The 17,818-nt window shown below is 47.6% G+C and overlaps 1 protein-coding gene across 1 annotated transcript in view; it reads right to left on the bottom strand.

Annotated features, from left to right (window-relative positions):
• KIAA1549 (KIAA1549 ortholog) overlaps window positions 1-17,818 on the bottom strand; it is a 133,501-nt gene that overhangs the window by 42,040 nt on the left and 73,643 nt on the right. Inside the window, exons 9-12 of the mRNA XM_032305851.1 lie at window positions 16,661-16,838; window positions 12,802-12,986; window positions 4,279-4,475; window positions 2,463-2,578 (exon numbers count right to left, since the gene is read on the bottom strand). Coding sequence (XP_032161742.1) covers window positions 2,463-2,578; window positions 4,279-4,475; window positions 12,802-12,986; window positions 16,661-16,838 — 676 coding nt within the window. The remainder of the gene's footprint in view (window positions 1-2,462; window positions 2,579-4,278; window positions 4,476-12,801; window positions 12,987-16,660; window positions 16,839-17,818) is intronic.

Here is a 17,818-nt window from a genome sequence, read left to right as displayed (position 1 = left end):
CTTCAAAATCACACCCTTGCACACACGAGTTTCACAGTCCTTACCTACTGGCTGGCTTCCTGCTGACAGAAGTGTGGGGGATGTGGCATTGCACAAGGACAGCACAGTGGGGGCACAGTAACACTGTGAATGCCACTGCCTTCACTCGAGGAAGGTGCGTCACCTCCCTATCTCCTCTCGCTCTCCCCAGCTCTGCTAAAGGGAACCCCTGGTAATGCTGTGACTTAATCTAAAACCATGACACAGTGGCATCTGAGTCAGTAACCTCATAAAGGTCTATCCATGGACAGTCCTGTGTGCATCACGGTCCAGCTGCCTTCCACAGACCGTCAGCTGGGAAGGAATCAAGCATGACCTCTAATGGACCAAAACCAAAACCATGCTCTTTTCTCAGTGATCACTGCCATGTAGGTCTTGGAAATGTCAGATGACTTGTGACATCCATCAAAAGCCTGGCCAAGGAGTGGGAAGGGACCCAGTGGCCACACCACCTGCTGGGATAAGAGGGGATGGTGGCCCCAGGGCAACATGGAGGAGGGACCCGAATGGCTCTCAAGCAACGGACTTGCCACAGAAGAAAGACTTTCACATGTTTACAAAAAAAATTCAAAAGCTAGGATTAGAAACTCGCCATCTTTTCTCTAGGGTATTTAATAAGTTCTATGCAAGCAATAAAATGCCTTCATGGCAGCTTTACAGAAATAAAGTGAATTGATATTTACAGTGAGAAAATCACCTTTCTAAAACATGAAAATAACGTGCAGACTGTGGTGTCTCTCCAAATCGTAATAGCAGCAGCTAAGCTTCTAGAACTCACAAAAACATCGAAGCCACTTGCCTCCTGCCACAGGCAACTCAGTCCCACACCTGACGTGCTCACTACCTGGATTTTGAATATATGAGGATAGTGACTTTTGATTTTTGTTACCCACGCAGAATACACCAAAACTGTTGGGAGTTAAATGTAAGAACAAAAAGTAAGATTTTCTCAGATAAGCAATTAACAGGAAGAGAGAAACTCCAGAGCAGATTCTTGCCCCCCCCCCCCAAATATTTCCTTCCTGGGATCAAAATTAGATTTTAGTCCTGTCTATCTGAAACCGAGCACTTGTCTTCACGGTGCCAGACAACTTCTAAGATTCTGTGAAACTGAATCCAAAGAAAAAAAACTCTTCCCTTATTCTAAGGGGGTTTTCTTTAACATCAAGAAGGAGCGGGAAGGAATTTCAAAAATGAGCTAGTTTAGTCCCACAGAAGCCCCAAAGGCTGAGGGACTCACAAGGTTACACACATGACAGTGACAGATCAGGCCCTCTGGCTTCCAACTAGAATCTGTTCATTGACAGAATATGGCTCATTCTGTATTGCATTTTCAAACAAAGAAATTTCCGATGACAGATGTTTAAGTCTAAAAATTAGCATTAAAAATGATATCTGAGGGGCGCCTGGGTGGCTCAGTGGGTTAAAGCCTCTGCCTTCAGCTCAGGTCATGGTCTCAGGGTCCTGGGATCAATCCCCATGTCGAGCTCTCTGCTCAGTGGGGAGCCTGCTTCCACCTCTCTCTCTGCCTGTCTCTCTGCCTGCTTGTGATCTCTCTGTCTCTCTCTCTCTGTGTGTGTCAAATAAATAAAATCTTTTAAGAAAAAAAATAAAAATAAAAAAGTAAATAAAAAAATAAAAAATAAAAAGGATATCTGAGGCATCCCATTCTTCTCTGCATTACTAAAAGAGTCCTGAGATATAAATTAAACTCCAGCAAATGTAAGAGCTGTACTCACACACTCATTAACAGAATCTGTGAAACTAAAACCAAACTACCTCGCCATCACACCAGAAAGTGTCCCTAAGTCTAGTTAGAACCTGTGGGCCTAGTCTGACCATAGAGCATGAGGTCTACGGTACAGTCCTTTGGGGTGGACATGAAGTTCATTCCAGACCTAACAAGCCACAGACTACAGACACAAATGCGCTACACTGTTGGATCCCACGGAGCTACCTGCAGGAAGAAGGCTCTAGCAACAGGACCCAACAGAATGCATTTGGACCCATGACAAATAAAGGGCCTTCTGGCAGTGACAGCTGAGAAAAATCCAGAATTGGATCACAAGAAGGTCCCTAAATGCTGGAGGTAGTTTTTGAGACTCTGGTTTTCATTTGATTTCTCCTGTTCTTCGGGGAGGAAAACCATTAGGACTCTAAACTAGAATGGAACGTGGCTATTAACCTCAAAACACACTTGAGCGAGCCCCTAACCTCTGGCACGGTGTCCTGCCTCCATCCAGACACCAGTTCGACATTAGGCAGTGACACTCAATGCGGAGAAATTCACCATATGGATGATGAATATTCCCCTGCAGACTTTTTTTTTTTTAGTGTCTAGCATTTGAAGTAGCATAAAACCTGATCCTCTTGGAATCTCATAATCCCTGCGTTTACCACGGAGAATGGGAAGAGTCACCGACCGCTCTGCGGAGCTCTGTGGGGCTGGACATCGTTCACCGCTCCCGGCGTCTTGTCTCCGGCGTCCCTCTCGCCGGACTCCTCGCTTACGGTAGAGTCAGCATCCGAGGGAGAAACTCTGCAGTCACAAAACAAATGCAAACGTTAGGGAAAAAAAGAAAGAAAGGGCCTGGGGGTGGGGGGCCAGGGTGGGGGGTGGGGAGAGGTCCCATTAATTTAGATGTGGAAGTCAGGCTTCTGGGCAAAACAGACAGAAACTAGACCGTTCCCAAAAGCCATCTTCAAGGATAGCACATGGTCCCCTCCTGAAGACAATATCACACGGCTTCTAGGGCTCAGCAGGCGGCATTCCAACAAATGCTAGGAAGCTGGCTAAAGGCCGGCTGGAGGACGGTCCCTCAGTTACCAGGGCTCTGGACTTGCAGTCTGAGTCTGGCACAGATTGTATCATAAAATCTGTATTCAGGCCCAGTTCCAGGTCAATGGGGACTGCAGAATCCCAAAGAACCCAGGATGGTCCTATCGTCAACCCCACAGAACCCCACAGCTCTGGGAGAAGTCCATACTTACAACACAAAAGCAACGATCTCCCCTGAGCTTTGATTCTGCCTATCAAAAACAAGGGTGACACAGAACCAGCTTGCACGGGGCTAATCAAAGGCCTCAACCAGTTAGCACCCCTTCTCTCTGGGCCCCTGAGGGATGCTAAAGTCCTACATTAGCCATGCAGACCCCTGAAATGTTGCGTCTAAATGTTCAGGATGAGATGACCAAGGGAAGAGAAAAAAAAAAAAAAAAAAAAACCTGGCAAAATTATACTAACATATTCAACAGTCTTTAATGATTTGATTTAGTCTTAGCCAGCAAGATGATTAAGCAAATAACATCTCTCTACATAATTCATTTTCTTTTGTAAAGATCGTGGTGTAATATCCATTAAAATTGTTAAAACTAGGCCAGAACCCCCCGGGGTAGGTTTTCTGGGAAGTCAGAAATCGTGACAGCGTTTCAAATGTTGGTATGATCACACGTTTCTTCCCTCTTTGCAGGAAATCAAGATTTGGAGTTCAAAGCTCAAAGGCAGGCTGATAATTTGAGGCTTCCATACCCTAGTGTGATTGTGCTGAGATCTGAAGGCAGCTGCATAAAACCTGACTCCGAACTTTCACCCAGCTATGGCCCTTCTCCAAGGATCAGAGGGCAATGGGGGACTTCCAGGGGGCATGTTAACATGCAACCCTCCGCCTGCTTCCCTTTGATAGGAGGAATGGAAAGACACTAGGGATGGGGAGTGGGACAGGGGGGAGGTGGTGCCGAGTCCATGGAAACATGCTAACGAGGGTGACAACACAGGCGGCCAGAGGGAAAGCAAGCAAAGAAAAAAGGATCTGATGAAAGTCCCCCGCAGGCAAAGCAATGAAGGCAGAGCCAGCCGCTGGCACAGCAGCAAAGGCAAAGCCAACCACTGGCTGCGTGCCTATGATGTGCCGTGCACTTTTTAGACATTTCTTCTGATAGCATCTCCAGAGGGCCCAGAATGATCACCCCAGAATATACCCACCAGGCTAGGCAAGAGCTAATCAAGTATCGAGGTGCGGGGCAGGGGGACACCACCAAAGCATCTGGCCACCTCTGGTGGTCCCCTGGCGTGGATCAAGAGCCCTCCGGTTCGTGGACTTTGGGCAAGCGGCCGCCAGTGTCCTGGGCTGCGAACCCAAGGAATACTCACCATCAGCTCTTGGGACACTGGAAACTGACAAAACTGAGGAGGGAAACATGCTCTGCAACAGGGAACAAGACAGAAAGCCCGATAAGAACCTTCCTCTGTGACGGACGTTCTTGGAGGGGATCTTGGCCTTGGGGCTCGGCACGTCTCCGTTCTCAGAGGGCGTGGTGTGGTCCTTCACAGGTCCGGGCAGTGGTGCTGGCTCGTGAATCATCAGGATGTCGTCTTTATTGTGCTGACCCAGATGCTGCTTAGCAAAGTCAAAGCCCTTCACACTAGGGATCTGCAACTAAAACACACACACGTACACACACAAGTGAAGACCATCAATCTGAAATCTGAGGACTGTGAGAGCTGGTAAGACTGCTGAGCGCTGACTTCTGACCCGAGATGGTGCCTGCCAGCCCATCATTCTAATTCAACAAGCATCGCTAAATCATTAACCGTGTACACAGTGCCATTCACACGTAGGGTTTGCAGAAAAGACAGACCCTGGCGAAAGATTAAAGAAGAGTACAGGATCAAAGAGCTAGACCATAATGCAAATCGTATCACAAGACGATACCTGACCCACTGTCACAGTAGCGCGATCACATGCTATGCGGTTCCGGAGGGAGTGGCACGAGCGAGATACTTTTTTTTTTTTTTTAAGATTTTATTTATTTATTTGACAGGGAGAGAGAGATCACAAGTAGGCAGAAAGGCAGGCGGTGGGGGGAAGGGTAGCAGGCTCCCCACTGAGCAGAGAGCCTGATGTGGGGCTTGATCCCAGGACCCTGAGATCATGACCTGAGCCGAAGGCAGAGGCTTAACCCACTGAGCCACCCAGGTGCCCCTGAGAGAGATATTCTTTATAGAGAAATGAAGACTTGAGCCAGGATTCACAGGACAGGTAGAACTTGGAAATGAAAAGGGGCAGGTACACAGAGAATGTTCTAGATCATGACCAGAGAACACTTCTGGGCTGGGAAGACATTCCGTCAGCTGCCCTAGAAGGGTCAGAATGTGGGGAGGGGGAGAAGAGGGGGGCCAACGCCAAATGCCAGTTTCTAGAGCAGAAAACCACGAAATATTTCTGAAGAGGCAGATTTCTAAAATCCAAGCAGACAGGACACAAAGGGCTGTCGGAGGGCCAACGGTACCCACGTAAGAAATGACAAAAGCCTGAGCCCCAAACCCTAGCAATGGAAATGGGAAGGAATGAATAGATCTAGAGACCGGACTGAAGGATCTGGAAGCCAAAAATAGACACAGGAGGCAAAAGAGGGAAAGCAGCCAGTGATGACTTAAATGACTTCTAGGCAGGCGTCCTGAGCAGGGAAAGGGACATTCATCATGAAAGGATGGTAACCTGAGGAGATAAAAAGACGGGTTTCACTTTAGACACGCTTAGTTGGAGATGGCAGAAAAAGCTCCAAAGGAGAGTAGCCCTGTGTGGCTGGACACGGAGGACAATAGCTTGGGGGAAATTTCGGGCTGGAGACAGGACTTTGAGAGAATCTGTACAGAAGAGGACAGGTAGGGAACCTGAGACTTTTCTCTTTTTTTTTTTTTCCCCCTCAGATTTTTCAAGATGAAAACAGAGTCTGTGGATAAAATGTTGGGGAACATCTAATAGTTTGGGGCTCCAAGGAGGAAAAGGAGGCAAGGAAAAAATAGATAACCTCAAAGAAAAGAATTTGTAAAGTTTGATGTAACAGAAGGCAAGAGGATAGAGAATTTCTAGAAACCAGTGGCCAACGGAAGTCCTGGGGGCACAAGGAGGAAGGAGAGAGGGGTCTTCAAAAAAGCCCCACCTCTCACACTGGGGGTCGCAGGAGTCCTACCTGAGATACACCAGAGGTACACCAAACCCACCACCCAGAGCTTCCCACTCGGCTTCCAGCTTCCTGCACGAACACAGGAAGGGTGCTAAAAAGTACAGAGAACTGTGGGCAACAAAGGTGAGGCTCCCTTTATGCGACACTAAAAGTGTAGGGGGGGAGGGGTCGTGCGTCATTAATTTGAGCTTGCAGGTAGAGGAAACTCAGCTGCATTTCAGGAATTGTCCCAATATCCTCCTTGGAAAGAAGGCTACAGCACAACCAAAACCCTTAGCCAAGCTGCATTCCACCCCTAGAGACAGTCCATCCGTCAAAGACAAAGGCCAAACCAACCTAAGGAGTTATTTTAGATAATGTGTTATAAAGAAGCAAAAGGTTTTGCCATATCTGTGTTAATTTTATGCCAAATGAGCACCAGGGGCTTCTGTTGGTGATCTCGAAGGTCTTCTAAGCACCACAAATCTACTACGATCAGTGAAGAGAAGGGAAGGAGTCTGCAATGATGACTTCTGCCAGCAGAGGGGGACAAAACTTACTAGAAGTGCGGTCTACAAAGATGTTGCTTGGAAACAAAAGGTAAAGACCCCGTGTGGCTGTATTTTCTAAATTAATGATGTCATGTGACAAGGTCAAGCGACTCCACCACAGTCCTCGGCTCAGGAACACTCTTCCATGAATATGAACCCAAACCTGCCACCCTCTGGTTCCCCGTCCCCTCCAGCCACTCAGGATAAGTCAATCTCCTCCTCCAGAGACAGTGACCTTCAGCGGGGATCCCTCAATCCCTGGGGGTGTTCGTCTTCCTAGGGGCATGCAGCCACTTTGAGACCGTCAACATCCAGATGGACAAGCTCTGTGTACTCTCTTTACCATCACCAGTGATTTTCCCAAGGGCGTGCCTGTAGTCTGGGCATCATGTTCCCCGCTCCTTCCCCCGCCCCCCCGCCCCCATTCTAAGGGTCCTTCTCCTGCTTTACAGGAGAGGCACCCCCTCACCCACACAGGAGCCTTAACCAGCCGCACCTCATGGCAGCTCCCTAAACCAGCAGCCCCTGAATGAAAGAATCACAAGCATAATAAATGGTCGCCGAGCCAACACCATCAACGCCATTTAATAAAACATGGTATAGGGGCGCCTGGGTGGCTCAGTGGGTTAAGCCGCTGCCTTCGGCTCAGGTCATGATCTCAGGGTCCTGGGATCAAGTCCCGCTTCGGGCTCTCTGCTCAGCAGGGAGCCTGCTTCCTCCTCTCTCTCTGCCTGCCTCTCTGCCTACTTGTGATCTCTCTCTGTCAAATAAATAATAAATTAAAAATCTTTAAAAAAATAAAAAATAAATAAGACATGGTATAATCTTTTTTAGTCTATTTCCCAGCAAGAAACTAAATGCCTCCAATGACTAAGAGACAATCAGTGTTGTAAGGCAGATGGTCTGCTTTACCAAAATTGAAGGCGGAGCCACAGATCGCCTCCTCCAAGCAGACGTCTCCAAGTGAATGAGGGAAAAACAAAACAACTCTACCTCTGTGTGCAGTCAGCGTACCCGAAGCCCAGGTGTTAATACAACTGGTCTACCCTGACAAACGTGCCAGGGTTCATGCAAGAAACAAGCGTATGTATGTGTCAAAGGCTTCGTTATTTTGGCTGTTGGCAGTTATTATAAATACCTACACATTCTCAGCTATCAGATAAAAGCTGTGACGTTAGATACAAAATTTTATAATTCAGCAACAGGGTGTGACACACGGTAGACCAACTGTAAATACTGGATGACTAAATGAATTTTTAAAAGTCAACTGACGCTTCAAACTTGCTGGCTCTTGTGGAGAGCCATGAAAAAGGGTATACATCATCAATAACTACATGGCCATCGAAGCCCTGTGGGTTTACTGTTGATTCCCACTAACATCATCAAATATCTCCATTAGATCCTTGCAATTCTCACCAGCAGGGTGAGTCTCCACCTTCTACGACAATAGAAATGTGGCGACTACTCTGTGCTTCTGCACGAAACAAAAGCTACTTAGAACACCCAGAAGGAAGAAATTAGAGAAAATCTTGCCCTCTCGTGGAATTAGCTCCTTTGGTTTCATCCTTACTTTCCAGAATGCTTTTTCTAGCTTTTCCATTTCTTTAAAAAAAAAAAAGAAATCTAGTATTAAATCTGGCTGTATTGTATCCCCAGCTTCCACATGCAGAATAAGCTTCAATCAGTATTTTATAGAAGAAGAACCACAATTAATTAGTGCCTTCGATATTTCCATTAGGACCCCTTATTTCTGAGGAAAGGAGGCTCTTTTGTTCCTTCTCTCTTTCATATGTCACAGAGGGGACAGCCCGATTGTCCGTGCCCCACTGGAATAACGCCACCACCAAGTCAGAGCGGGCGGGTAAAGCAGGTCAGCCGAAGAACAGGAGAGATGCCTGATGAATTTTAAAGCACGTGAGCTGTGAACATACTACAGCCCGGGCGGAACAAGACGGAGCGAGTCTCCAGCCCTCCGGGGAGCCAGAGGCCCTGGGAAGGAGCAGTTAAGACGACAACAGAAGTCACAGAGCAGACCCCAGCCGTGCCGTCTCAAAGACAGCGGCATTGTCTTCCCATTTCTTACTGGACGGATGAGATCCGTGGGCAGGTGTCGTTACTGCCTGTGTCTGCTGTGCCGTCGGGCCTCGGTCACCCTGCAGAACCCCAAGACTCTGAGGCCCCCGGGGCTGCAGCAGATCGCAGCCAAGGGACCGCCGGTGAACTGAACTCTCCATGTATTAGGTGCCACGGGGTCCCTGCAGACACTCAAAGGGCAACCCGGCCACGGGGGACGAGATGAACTTGGCTGAGATGGGAGAAACGCCCGTGGAGCCTCTCTCTTCAGTCAGCTGTCCACACGGCCTCCCGACGCGGTCATTGGGACATAAATGTGTTCAAGCTGCTCTCCCTGCTGAAAACCCTTCCGTGGCCCCCCACTACCTACAGCACCACTGCCCACCGCTGATGTGCCCGACAGCTCCTCCCAGCCTGGCTCTTGCCTCCTGTCACCTTTGGCTGTGCCCTTCCAGACGTTTGCTCCATCATGCCCGACATATGGGCCATCCCCTCCACCTGGGCCGGCTCTCACCTGGCTTCACCTCTACTTCTGAGCTCCAGCCCCAGCTCTGCCTCTTTCCAGGAGGCAGAGGCAGCCCTCCCACCCAACGGCGGGGTAGGGGGGTGCAGAGGGGGTCTGCCCCTCCTCCCTGCTTCCAAGATAGCCTAGACAGACTTCCACTGCTGTGTGTCCTTCTCCTTCCGGAAGCCTTCGAACCAGGGACGGCACGTTGCCGGGGCTTGCAACCAGCCTGGCCCCGCTTGGCTCAGAGAAAATGCTCAGTGTTTGCTGAACGGATACGCAGTGACTAAGGCAGCTCCGTGTGGCTGCCCGCAGTGCCCACCGGTCAGGAACCAGGGTCCCACGACAACCAGAGATCGGACTGTCCCCACGGGAAGGAACAAGTGTGACAGGACCAGCGGCATCTAGCCAATGCCATTCCTCTCTTCAAACAGAACCTCAACAGGGCAATGTGGGTCCGGCTGCCGTTTTCCTGAGACCAGTAAACAGGGATGACTTTAAAGAGACTCCAGATGAAAGAGAAGGGTTAGATTTGGTTTTCTAATGATTGGAAATAAAAAAGGACCCTGTCTCAAAATGTGAGAGAACGGCCTCTCCTTCATACCATATGATCAAACTAATCCACTCCCCAGCCAATCCGAAGAGGCTTCCTGCTCATTACAGGGGGCGGGGTGGGGGGGGGGTTGGTGGGCACGTGTACTGTCTGCGACGTTGGTAGCTCTGGGATTACTGAGCTCGAGGATCTGGGAGAGGAGCAGTGAGGCAGCAGCAAGGGGGCAGGGTGAGCAGAACACGGAGACAACAGAGAGCTGGACCAAAGGAAAAAGAAGTCTTGAAGTCCCAGGGGAAACTAGCACCTTTTCAAATCGTCCCAAGGGATGGGCTGGATAGAGGCCCTTCACTACTGCCGGGTAAATCTTAGAAGAAACACTAGTGAAGGAGAAAGATGATTCTAAGCTAAACGGAGATCATCCTTTTCCCGTTATAAACACACGACAGAATCTATACGGTAGTCTCCTGTGCCAGCGAAGCAAGGACCACCCTTCTGAAATGCCATGGAAGTTAGGCCCCGCCACCCAGGTCAGAAGACGCAGACTCCCCAGGGACTCTGCCACACAGAAAACCTTCTGACAAATAAATTGTAAAGACACATGCACAGATCCTCCAACACACGCAAAGTGAGAGCAACCCCAGGGCTGGAGTTCTATTTGAAACTCTGTCCACCTGATTTTTTTTTTTTAAAGATTTTATTTATTTATTTGAGAGAGAGAGACAGCAAGAGAGGGAACACAAGCAGGGTGAGTGAGAGAGAGAGAAGCAGGCTTCCCGCCGAGCAGGGAACCCAACATGGGGCTTGATCCCAGGATTCTGGGTTCATGACCTGAGTCGAAGGCAGACACTTAACGACTGAGCCACCCGGGTGTCCCTCTGTCCATCTGATTTACAGCAACATCTGGTGCATGAAGATATTTTGGCAGTAAAAGTGAGAGAAGGAGAAAACTTGGGGAGCATCCTGTTTTGAACTCAAGGGATGCTGTCCTCTGACATTTGCATGAAGTAACAGATGACAGATGGGCTTTCCCAGGGAGTGTTTATGTTAGGGAACCTGGAACATGAAACACCTGAATCCATAACCATCTACATGGGGCATCGCTCTCTGCAACCACACTCTTTCACCAGAACAAAAACATTTCCAAACTCACTGTTGACCTTACTAAAATGAAATTCACACTATGAATGATTTAGTGCCTCCAACACTTTTTCCAGGGTTTTCCACGGCACTATCTTGTCTAAGAACAAAACAATCTTAGCACACTCTGTAAATAATAAATGGAGATAGGTAATAAATATAATGTTAATGTACAAAATGCTTCCAATACACTTGATAACCATCCACTTCCAATTTAGTCACGATTTTGCATTTTTACCTAATTCCTAAGAAAAGGAATACTCTTCATTTACTTTTACAAAGTACAATAAATTCAGAATGCTTACTTTTTTTTATTCAGCAGGTGTACCTTTGTAATGGGCAGAATTTTTTAGACCCAGACAGAATAAATCTAAAAAGTTAACAGACAACCCTTTATCTCTTGTTCTCTCTTCCTTGCTTTTTCTTATCAAAGTTCCTGAGTCAAGTACGTTCCTCTAAATGTGTGAGACCCACGGAGGGGGCACATTCACACACAGTGGACGATGACCACTTTCCATCCCCGTGGTAATGGCCTGTCCCCTGATACACTAGAGGTGAACGGCTACTGCGTTCTCTTCCAAGGTTTGTCAGGTTTCTTCCGCTCACACCAGATCAACCAAAACTCAATCCTTACCAAAACCTAATGTCTTTGATCTGAAGCTGGTACGTGACAGTTCAAGATTGCAGAAATCACTGAAACATAAAAGTGAGAATTGCTAGTATTATGAAAACTAAATGGGATGCTTCGGTACGACATGAAAAAGATGTTTAAAAACTCACTGCTGTCAAATTCGGTGTAAGTGAACAAGCTCTAGAAGATTACAGAGTTGGGGTGGGATCGGGGAAAAAAAAAAAAACAGGGAATTTTACACTCAGGTTGCTCATTTTTCTCCAAAGAAACCCACACTGGAAACTGCAGCTGGTGCATTTTGTTGTTGTTTTTTAATTTTTTTAATTTTGATTTTTGTTTTTGAGAGGGAGAGAGAGAATCACAAGCAGGCTCCGTTGGTGTCTCGGGTGTGGGACAGAGCCCGATGTTGGTATCCCTGATGTGGGACTCAGTCTCACGACCCTGAGATCATGACCTGAGCCTAAATCAAGTCAGACACGTAAAGGACGGAGCCACCCAGGTACCCCAGGTGTGTTGTTTCTTATGAGAAAAACCAAACAAAATCCTCTGAGTAAATCAAGAGTCCAAAAAATAAAATGTTAAAAAAAAAAAAAAAAAAAAAGGACTCAGGGGCACCTGGGTGGCTTAGTCATTAAGCATCTGCCTTCAGCTCAGGTCATGATCCAAGGGTTCTGGGATCAAGCCCTGCATTAGGCTCCCTGCATAGTGGGGAGTCTGCTTCTCTTTCTCCCACTCCCCCTGCCTATACTCCCTCTCTCGCTGTCTCTCTCTCTGTGCCAAATAAATAAATAAAATCTTTAAAAAAAAAAGAAAAAAGACTCGAGGTACATCAAAAGACTGGTGAATACAGACCCACTCATATATTTAAATTAAAATATTTAAGGAGTATAGTATCATTTTTCTAATGATTAGTTGGTCTTGATCAAGGCACACAGTGGCTTTCTGATACAGTGGACAGAAACTAAAGGAGCCGTCCAGTGGTACCGTGTACAAAAGAGACACACAGATCTGAGACAACCTCCTTTGGCTCCTGTTCTTTGAAAATATCCAGGGTGACTATAGATCAGAATTCATACAAAAATGGATGTGATCTTTGAATTAATCATTTCGTAAATAAAATTACAGGAGAACTCGGCACTCGTGACACGGCTAAGCCTTGATACGGCTTCATCTTCACAGCCTATAACTAAGGCTACAGAAGAATCGTGGTTCCAGTAAGCAAATGTGAGGCAAAGAGATACCACCACTAAAGCCAAAAAAGTGTCCCTCTCAACTTTCTGCCCCACCACTGAGCACTGAGAGCCTGAGCTCGGCCTACGCCAGCCCGTGAGACCGCCTGCGTGCAGACTGGGGCTCACCCTCTCACCTTCTGGCGCTGCTGGATGCTGGCCACCGTGTCAGGCTGGAAGTCCAGCTTGTCCGTGCGGCAGAGTTTCCAGTACAGGATGACGACAATCACCATGACCACCAGCACTGGAATGACCACGCCGACAATGACCCAGAGGTTGCTGCTCTGGGACTCGGGGGACGGCCTCTTCACTCTGTCCAAGGCTGCAGGGAGGGAAGACAGGCTGTTCACTAACTGCTCTGCACTCACCTCCCTGACGGCCCGTCTGTGCAGGGAACGTGGCTTCTTCTACGAGAAACCTGGAAGCTCTTCGTCATTTCAGGTCGAGGCAAATGGTTAGACTCTGCAATCTCCTGATGGCCAGAAACACTGCCTAGAAGACTACAGCCTTAACGCCAGAGGGACCAGGGTGACATACGGACAGGTCTAAAGGAGCACAGCTCATCCGTCGGCAGAGCTAGGTTAATTCCAGGTCTCCTGAGTCCCGGGTACCCCACTGGCTCTGCCCTAATCTCACTGCATCTGTCCTAATCTCACTGCAGGAACATTTCCATACTAAAAGGCAGAAATCCCCATAAACAGTCTACGAACGCTGCCTTAATTTCTTCACCTGTGTATCTCTCTAAATTCCTGAAACAAGATTTAAGGTACCGGGTGTCAGTTTAAACATTATATGACCTCCAACTTACTTACTCAGAGTTTGCCCCTCCCCACCCTCCTGATCACACCCCCCAACCCCAACCCCGACCACTGCCGCAGCCTCCCAGCTTCCCTGGCCTTGGAGGAACACGCTTCAAGTGCTCTGCCTTTCTCTCCTTTACCAGCTCCTTTCCCTAACCTCCCCTCCTGGACCTGGGCCCTCGTCTTCTTCATACCTCGCTCATCCTCTCAAAGGACTCCGCTCCTCTTAAAGCTCAGGTTCCAGTTACCAAAATGTCCCCCTCCCCTCTGCCCAACCTTCTCACCCATTATCATCACTTCATAAAAACTGCTCCGTGAGAAGGCGAGTTTCCTCCTTGCCTAAGTTGTTCTGTCCTGGAGGCCTTTGCCTTATAAATGGTACCTTACTATTTTCTTTTTCCAAAGATTTTATTTATTTGAGAAAGAAAGAGAGAGACAGAGCAGTGGGGAGGGGCAGAGACAGAGAGAGAAGCAGACTCCTGCTGAGCAGGAAGCCGGATGCTGGGCTCAATTCCAGGACCCGGAGATCCTGACCTGAGCTGAAGGCAGATGCTTAACCGATTGAGCCACCCAGACGCCCCGGTATCTTACTAATTTAAAGTGCATTTTATTACATAAATGTTGTCATCTCGATACAGTGCACTTTACTCATTAATACGGTCGTGACTCTGAGTCTTGTCTTTTTAAATACAGTTCAGTCTCCAGGGGCAGGGGCTAAGTTTTATGCTCTTTTCATATTCCATGATGGTTAGCACCTGCCATGGGATCAAAATGTTTCTGCTCAAAGATGTAACAACAGGAAAGATTCTCGGTGCTGGTGTACGGGTGGGCTCCGGCCTCTGAGAGACCAGGGAGCCGAGCAAGCAGTCCACAGCTTGAGTGCCATGGAGGAGGCACAAATTACACAGCAGAGACCACACGGGAAATGGAAAAAGGGACAAAGTATTAATCTTATCTTTAAATTTGACCTGAAGAGCGTCTATACGCGTAGCTCATTTTGCATGAAAACGGACAATACGGGAGGGAGAGAATCAAACCAAGGAGCTGTGACAACCGGATGCTCTTCTTAGTTCTGACCTGGGAACACCCGGGAGGGGCCCAGATGGACCCAAGCAGGCCCCGCTCCCAGGGTCCACAGCTGCCGGGGGCTGAGCCTGACGCCGGCTGAGGCTTCCAATCCCTTGGATCTTTATCCTGTGGTTTTTAGCAGGAAACTGAGGGAAGAGAGGTGCAAACAACAGAGGGAAGGAGCTTCAAAAGCTAACACCCTAGAGTAACTCATCTTCTTTCAGAGGCTTAGCTGCACTGGGGCACCTCTCCTACAATCGAGACGTCCTCGACGAAGACATATAAATAAGTGCTTCGTTATTTTTTTCTCACTGCTTTGAAACAGAACACACTAATACACAATCATATCTCAAATACACAAACCACCAATGGACTGTTTGCTTAGACTCTCCGCATCATCATCTGTGAATGTGACAAAGCGTGCCCTCGAGCCCTGGCCCTGCTTAGATTCCAGGGACAAGGACAGAGGTCACAAAGAGCCTTCCATTACCGAGGATCACCGTGAAGCTGTCATTTTATAAAGGTGCTTTCGCGGCCTACGTGTTCTTTGTAAAGAACTTTTCAGTATTTTCTGATGCTCTATTCCTTCTGAACACTTACTTATCCCTTTACTGTTGGGAGCAAATATGGCCGAGCTCCTACAAGGATTGCTCTCTGGCTCACAGGCAAAAGCATCCACGTCAAAAGAGCCATCTGGGGCGCCAGGGTGGCTCAGGGGGTTAACCCTCTGCCTTTGGCTCAGGTCATGATCCCAGTGTCCTGGGATCGAGTCCCGCATGGGGCTCTCTGCTCAGAGGGGAGCCTGCCTCCCCGCCCCCCCCGCTCTCTGCCTGCCTCTCTGCCTACTTGTGATCTCTCTTTCTCTGTAAAATAAATAAATAAAATCTTTTAAAAAAAAAAAAAAAGCCGTCTGGTTCATAAAGGAACAATTAGAGAAAGGCACTCTTCTGTGTCTCTCCGTTTTCTTAATTTTAAATGCCCAGAATCTGGGAGTTGAAAACTAAGGCACTGGGAGCAACCGCTGCCGGAGGCAGGAGCCGAGTGTCTTCCAACAATAATACAGAAATATCAAAATACCTCTTTCTAAATTGTGAAGTACTGCGAGGACCGGGAGGGAGAGAAACAGCACTGAACCGGGTAAGGATCAAGGACTTCTTTGTGTTGCAAAACTCAGCAGGAAGCCAATAAATGCAGAGGGCACCTCCCAGCTTCCTGTGTGACTAACTGTCCCCACCAACGTTCAAAATATGACAGGCAAGATTTCGGAATAAATAGAGAGAAAACAAGTTATTTCAGGTAAGACAAAATTTTTTAAAAAGAGACATAGTACAGGAGTAGGGGGAAAATTGTTACAGTTAACTTAAGGTAACTCACTCTAACCCTGGAGATACAAAATGCTGGGTAGGGGAACAGCTGTGCAAGCTACAAGTACAAGCAGTTGAAATAAAGAACTTGGCAAGTAAATTTTAACAACTGACATTTCGGAGCACTGGAATGGCTCAGTTGGTAGGCATCTCAAGGTCCTGGGATGAAGCCCTACCTCAGGCTCTGGAGATGGGGCTCTCAGGGACTCTCAGGGGCTGGAGGGGGGAGGGGCTCAGGGGGCTCTTGGAGAGGCTCTCTGGCTCTCTGCTCAGTGGGAAACCTGCTTCACCTTCTCCCTCTACCCCTCCCCCACTCATGCTCTCTTGCTTCCTCACTCTCAAATATATAAAAATTCTTTTTAAAAAATGACATTTTAGGGGCCCCTGGGTGGCTCAGTGTGTTAAAGCCTCTGCCTTTGGCTCAGGTCATGATCTCAGGGTCCTGGGATGGAGCACCACATCGGGCTCTCTGCTCAGCGGGGAGCCTGCTTCCTCCTCCATCTCTCTGCTTGCCTCTCTGCCTGCTTGTGATCTCTGTCAAATAAATAAAATCTTTAAAAATAAAATAAAATCAAATAAAAATAAAAAATGACGCTTTATTCAAGTGCCACATAATAAATAATAAGGGTTTAAGACATTACTCTATGCACATAAGAATGTTTTAAATTCAGATTTCATTGTTAGGGAAGAAACAACCACCAAACCTGGCTTTTGATGCCAGCACAGCACAGACAGCACTTAGGGTCTATGTGTCACACACTTACGTTGGGCAACAGCACCTTGAATACGGTAACCCAAGATAATGGCTGCTCTCTGGATATCTATCTTGTTAATCAGATCTGAAGACCTGACTGCACTGAGTCTTTCTCCATCTTGATCCTCCACAAAGTAGATGAGCTGCACAGGATTGTCTTCTCCCTCTAGCCTTGACACGTTGACCATCTGAAAGATAACAGAAACCATTAGCATTTTTGAAGCTCCTATTTCCAGATGCCCTGGCTCAGGGCACCCAGTCTTGACTGTGTTATTCAGGATTCATTCCAATGCTCATAATGAGCTTGTGACACCGTTCTGGATCCCAGAATCCCCACAATGCTCTTTCAATGGGAAGAGGGACAATGAATGTTACTCTGTACGGAATAACAAATGTGCCTCATCTTGCTCAAAATAATCCCTGAGACAAATGGGCAAGTAGGACACAGAGAACACAGAGTTGGCCAAGGCCATGCAGTCTTTAGCTGAGACCGACCACGTCCAGCCTGTCATGGGAGAATGCTGCTCTTCTCCCAACATGAATCATAAGGGCTGTGTGCATCCCCGGTTCTCAGAAACCATTCCTGGTTTCATCCAATCTCACCCTGAATCAGCATTTTCTCTTTTTTTAAGGCACGGCTTCTCAACCTTGGTACTACTGCCATTTGGGTTCAACAGGGGGCTTTCCCAAGTATCATAGGATATTTAGCAGCATCAATGTCCTCTACTTACTAGATGCCAGTACCAACAGCCACACCTCCCTCACCAGCTGTGACAACCAAAATTGTCACTAGACATGCCAGATGCACCGGCAGGGGGCATAAAATCACCACCACTTGAGAACCACTGCTCTCGGGATTATAAATTCTTCAACACCCCACTCTCAACAACGGATTAATCACAAAGATGGAGAATCAGTAAGGAAACAGCAGATCTGAGCAACACTATAGACTAAAGGAAACTAACAGACATTTATGGAACATTCCATTCAGTATCAACAGAAAACACATTCTCCTCAAGCACCCATGGAACATTTTCTAGGATATACCATATGTTAGGCCACGAAACAGTCTCAACAAATTCAAGACAACAGAAATTATATCAAGTATCTTTTCTGACCACAACAGTATGAAAATACAATCAATAATAGGAGAAAGCTGAATATTTCA

Source organism: Mustela erminea, chromosome 11 (assembly GCF_009829155.1).
Source record: "Mustela erminea isolate mMusErm1 chromosome 11, mMusErm1.Pri, whole genome shotgun sequence".
Lineage (NCBI taxonomy): Eukaryota > Metazoa > Chordata > Mammalia > Carnivora > Mustelidae > Mustela > Mustela erminea.
Note: the sequence above shows the minus strand (reverse complement) of the source record. Positions and strands in the feature narration are given on the sequence as shown.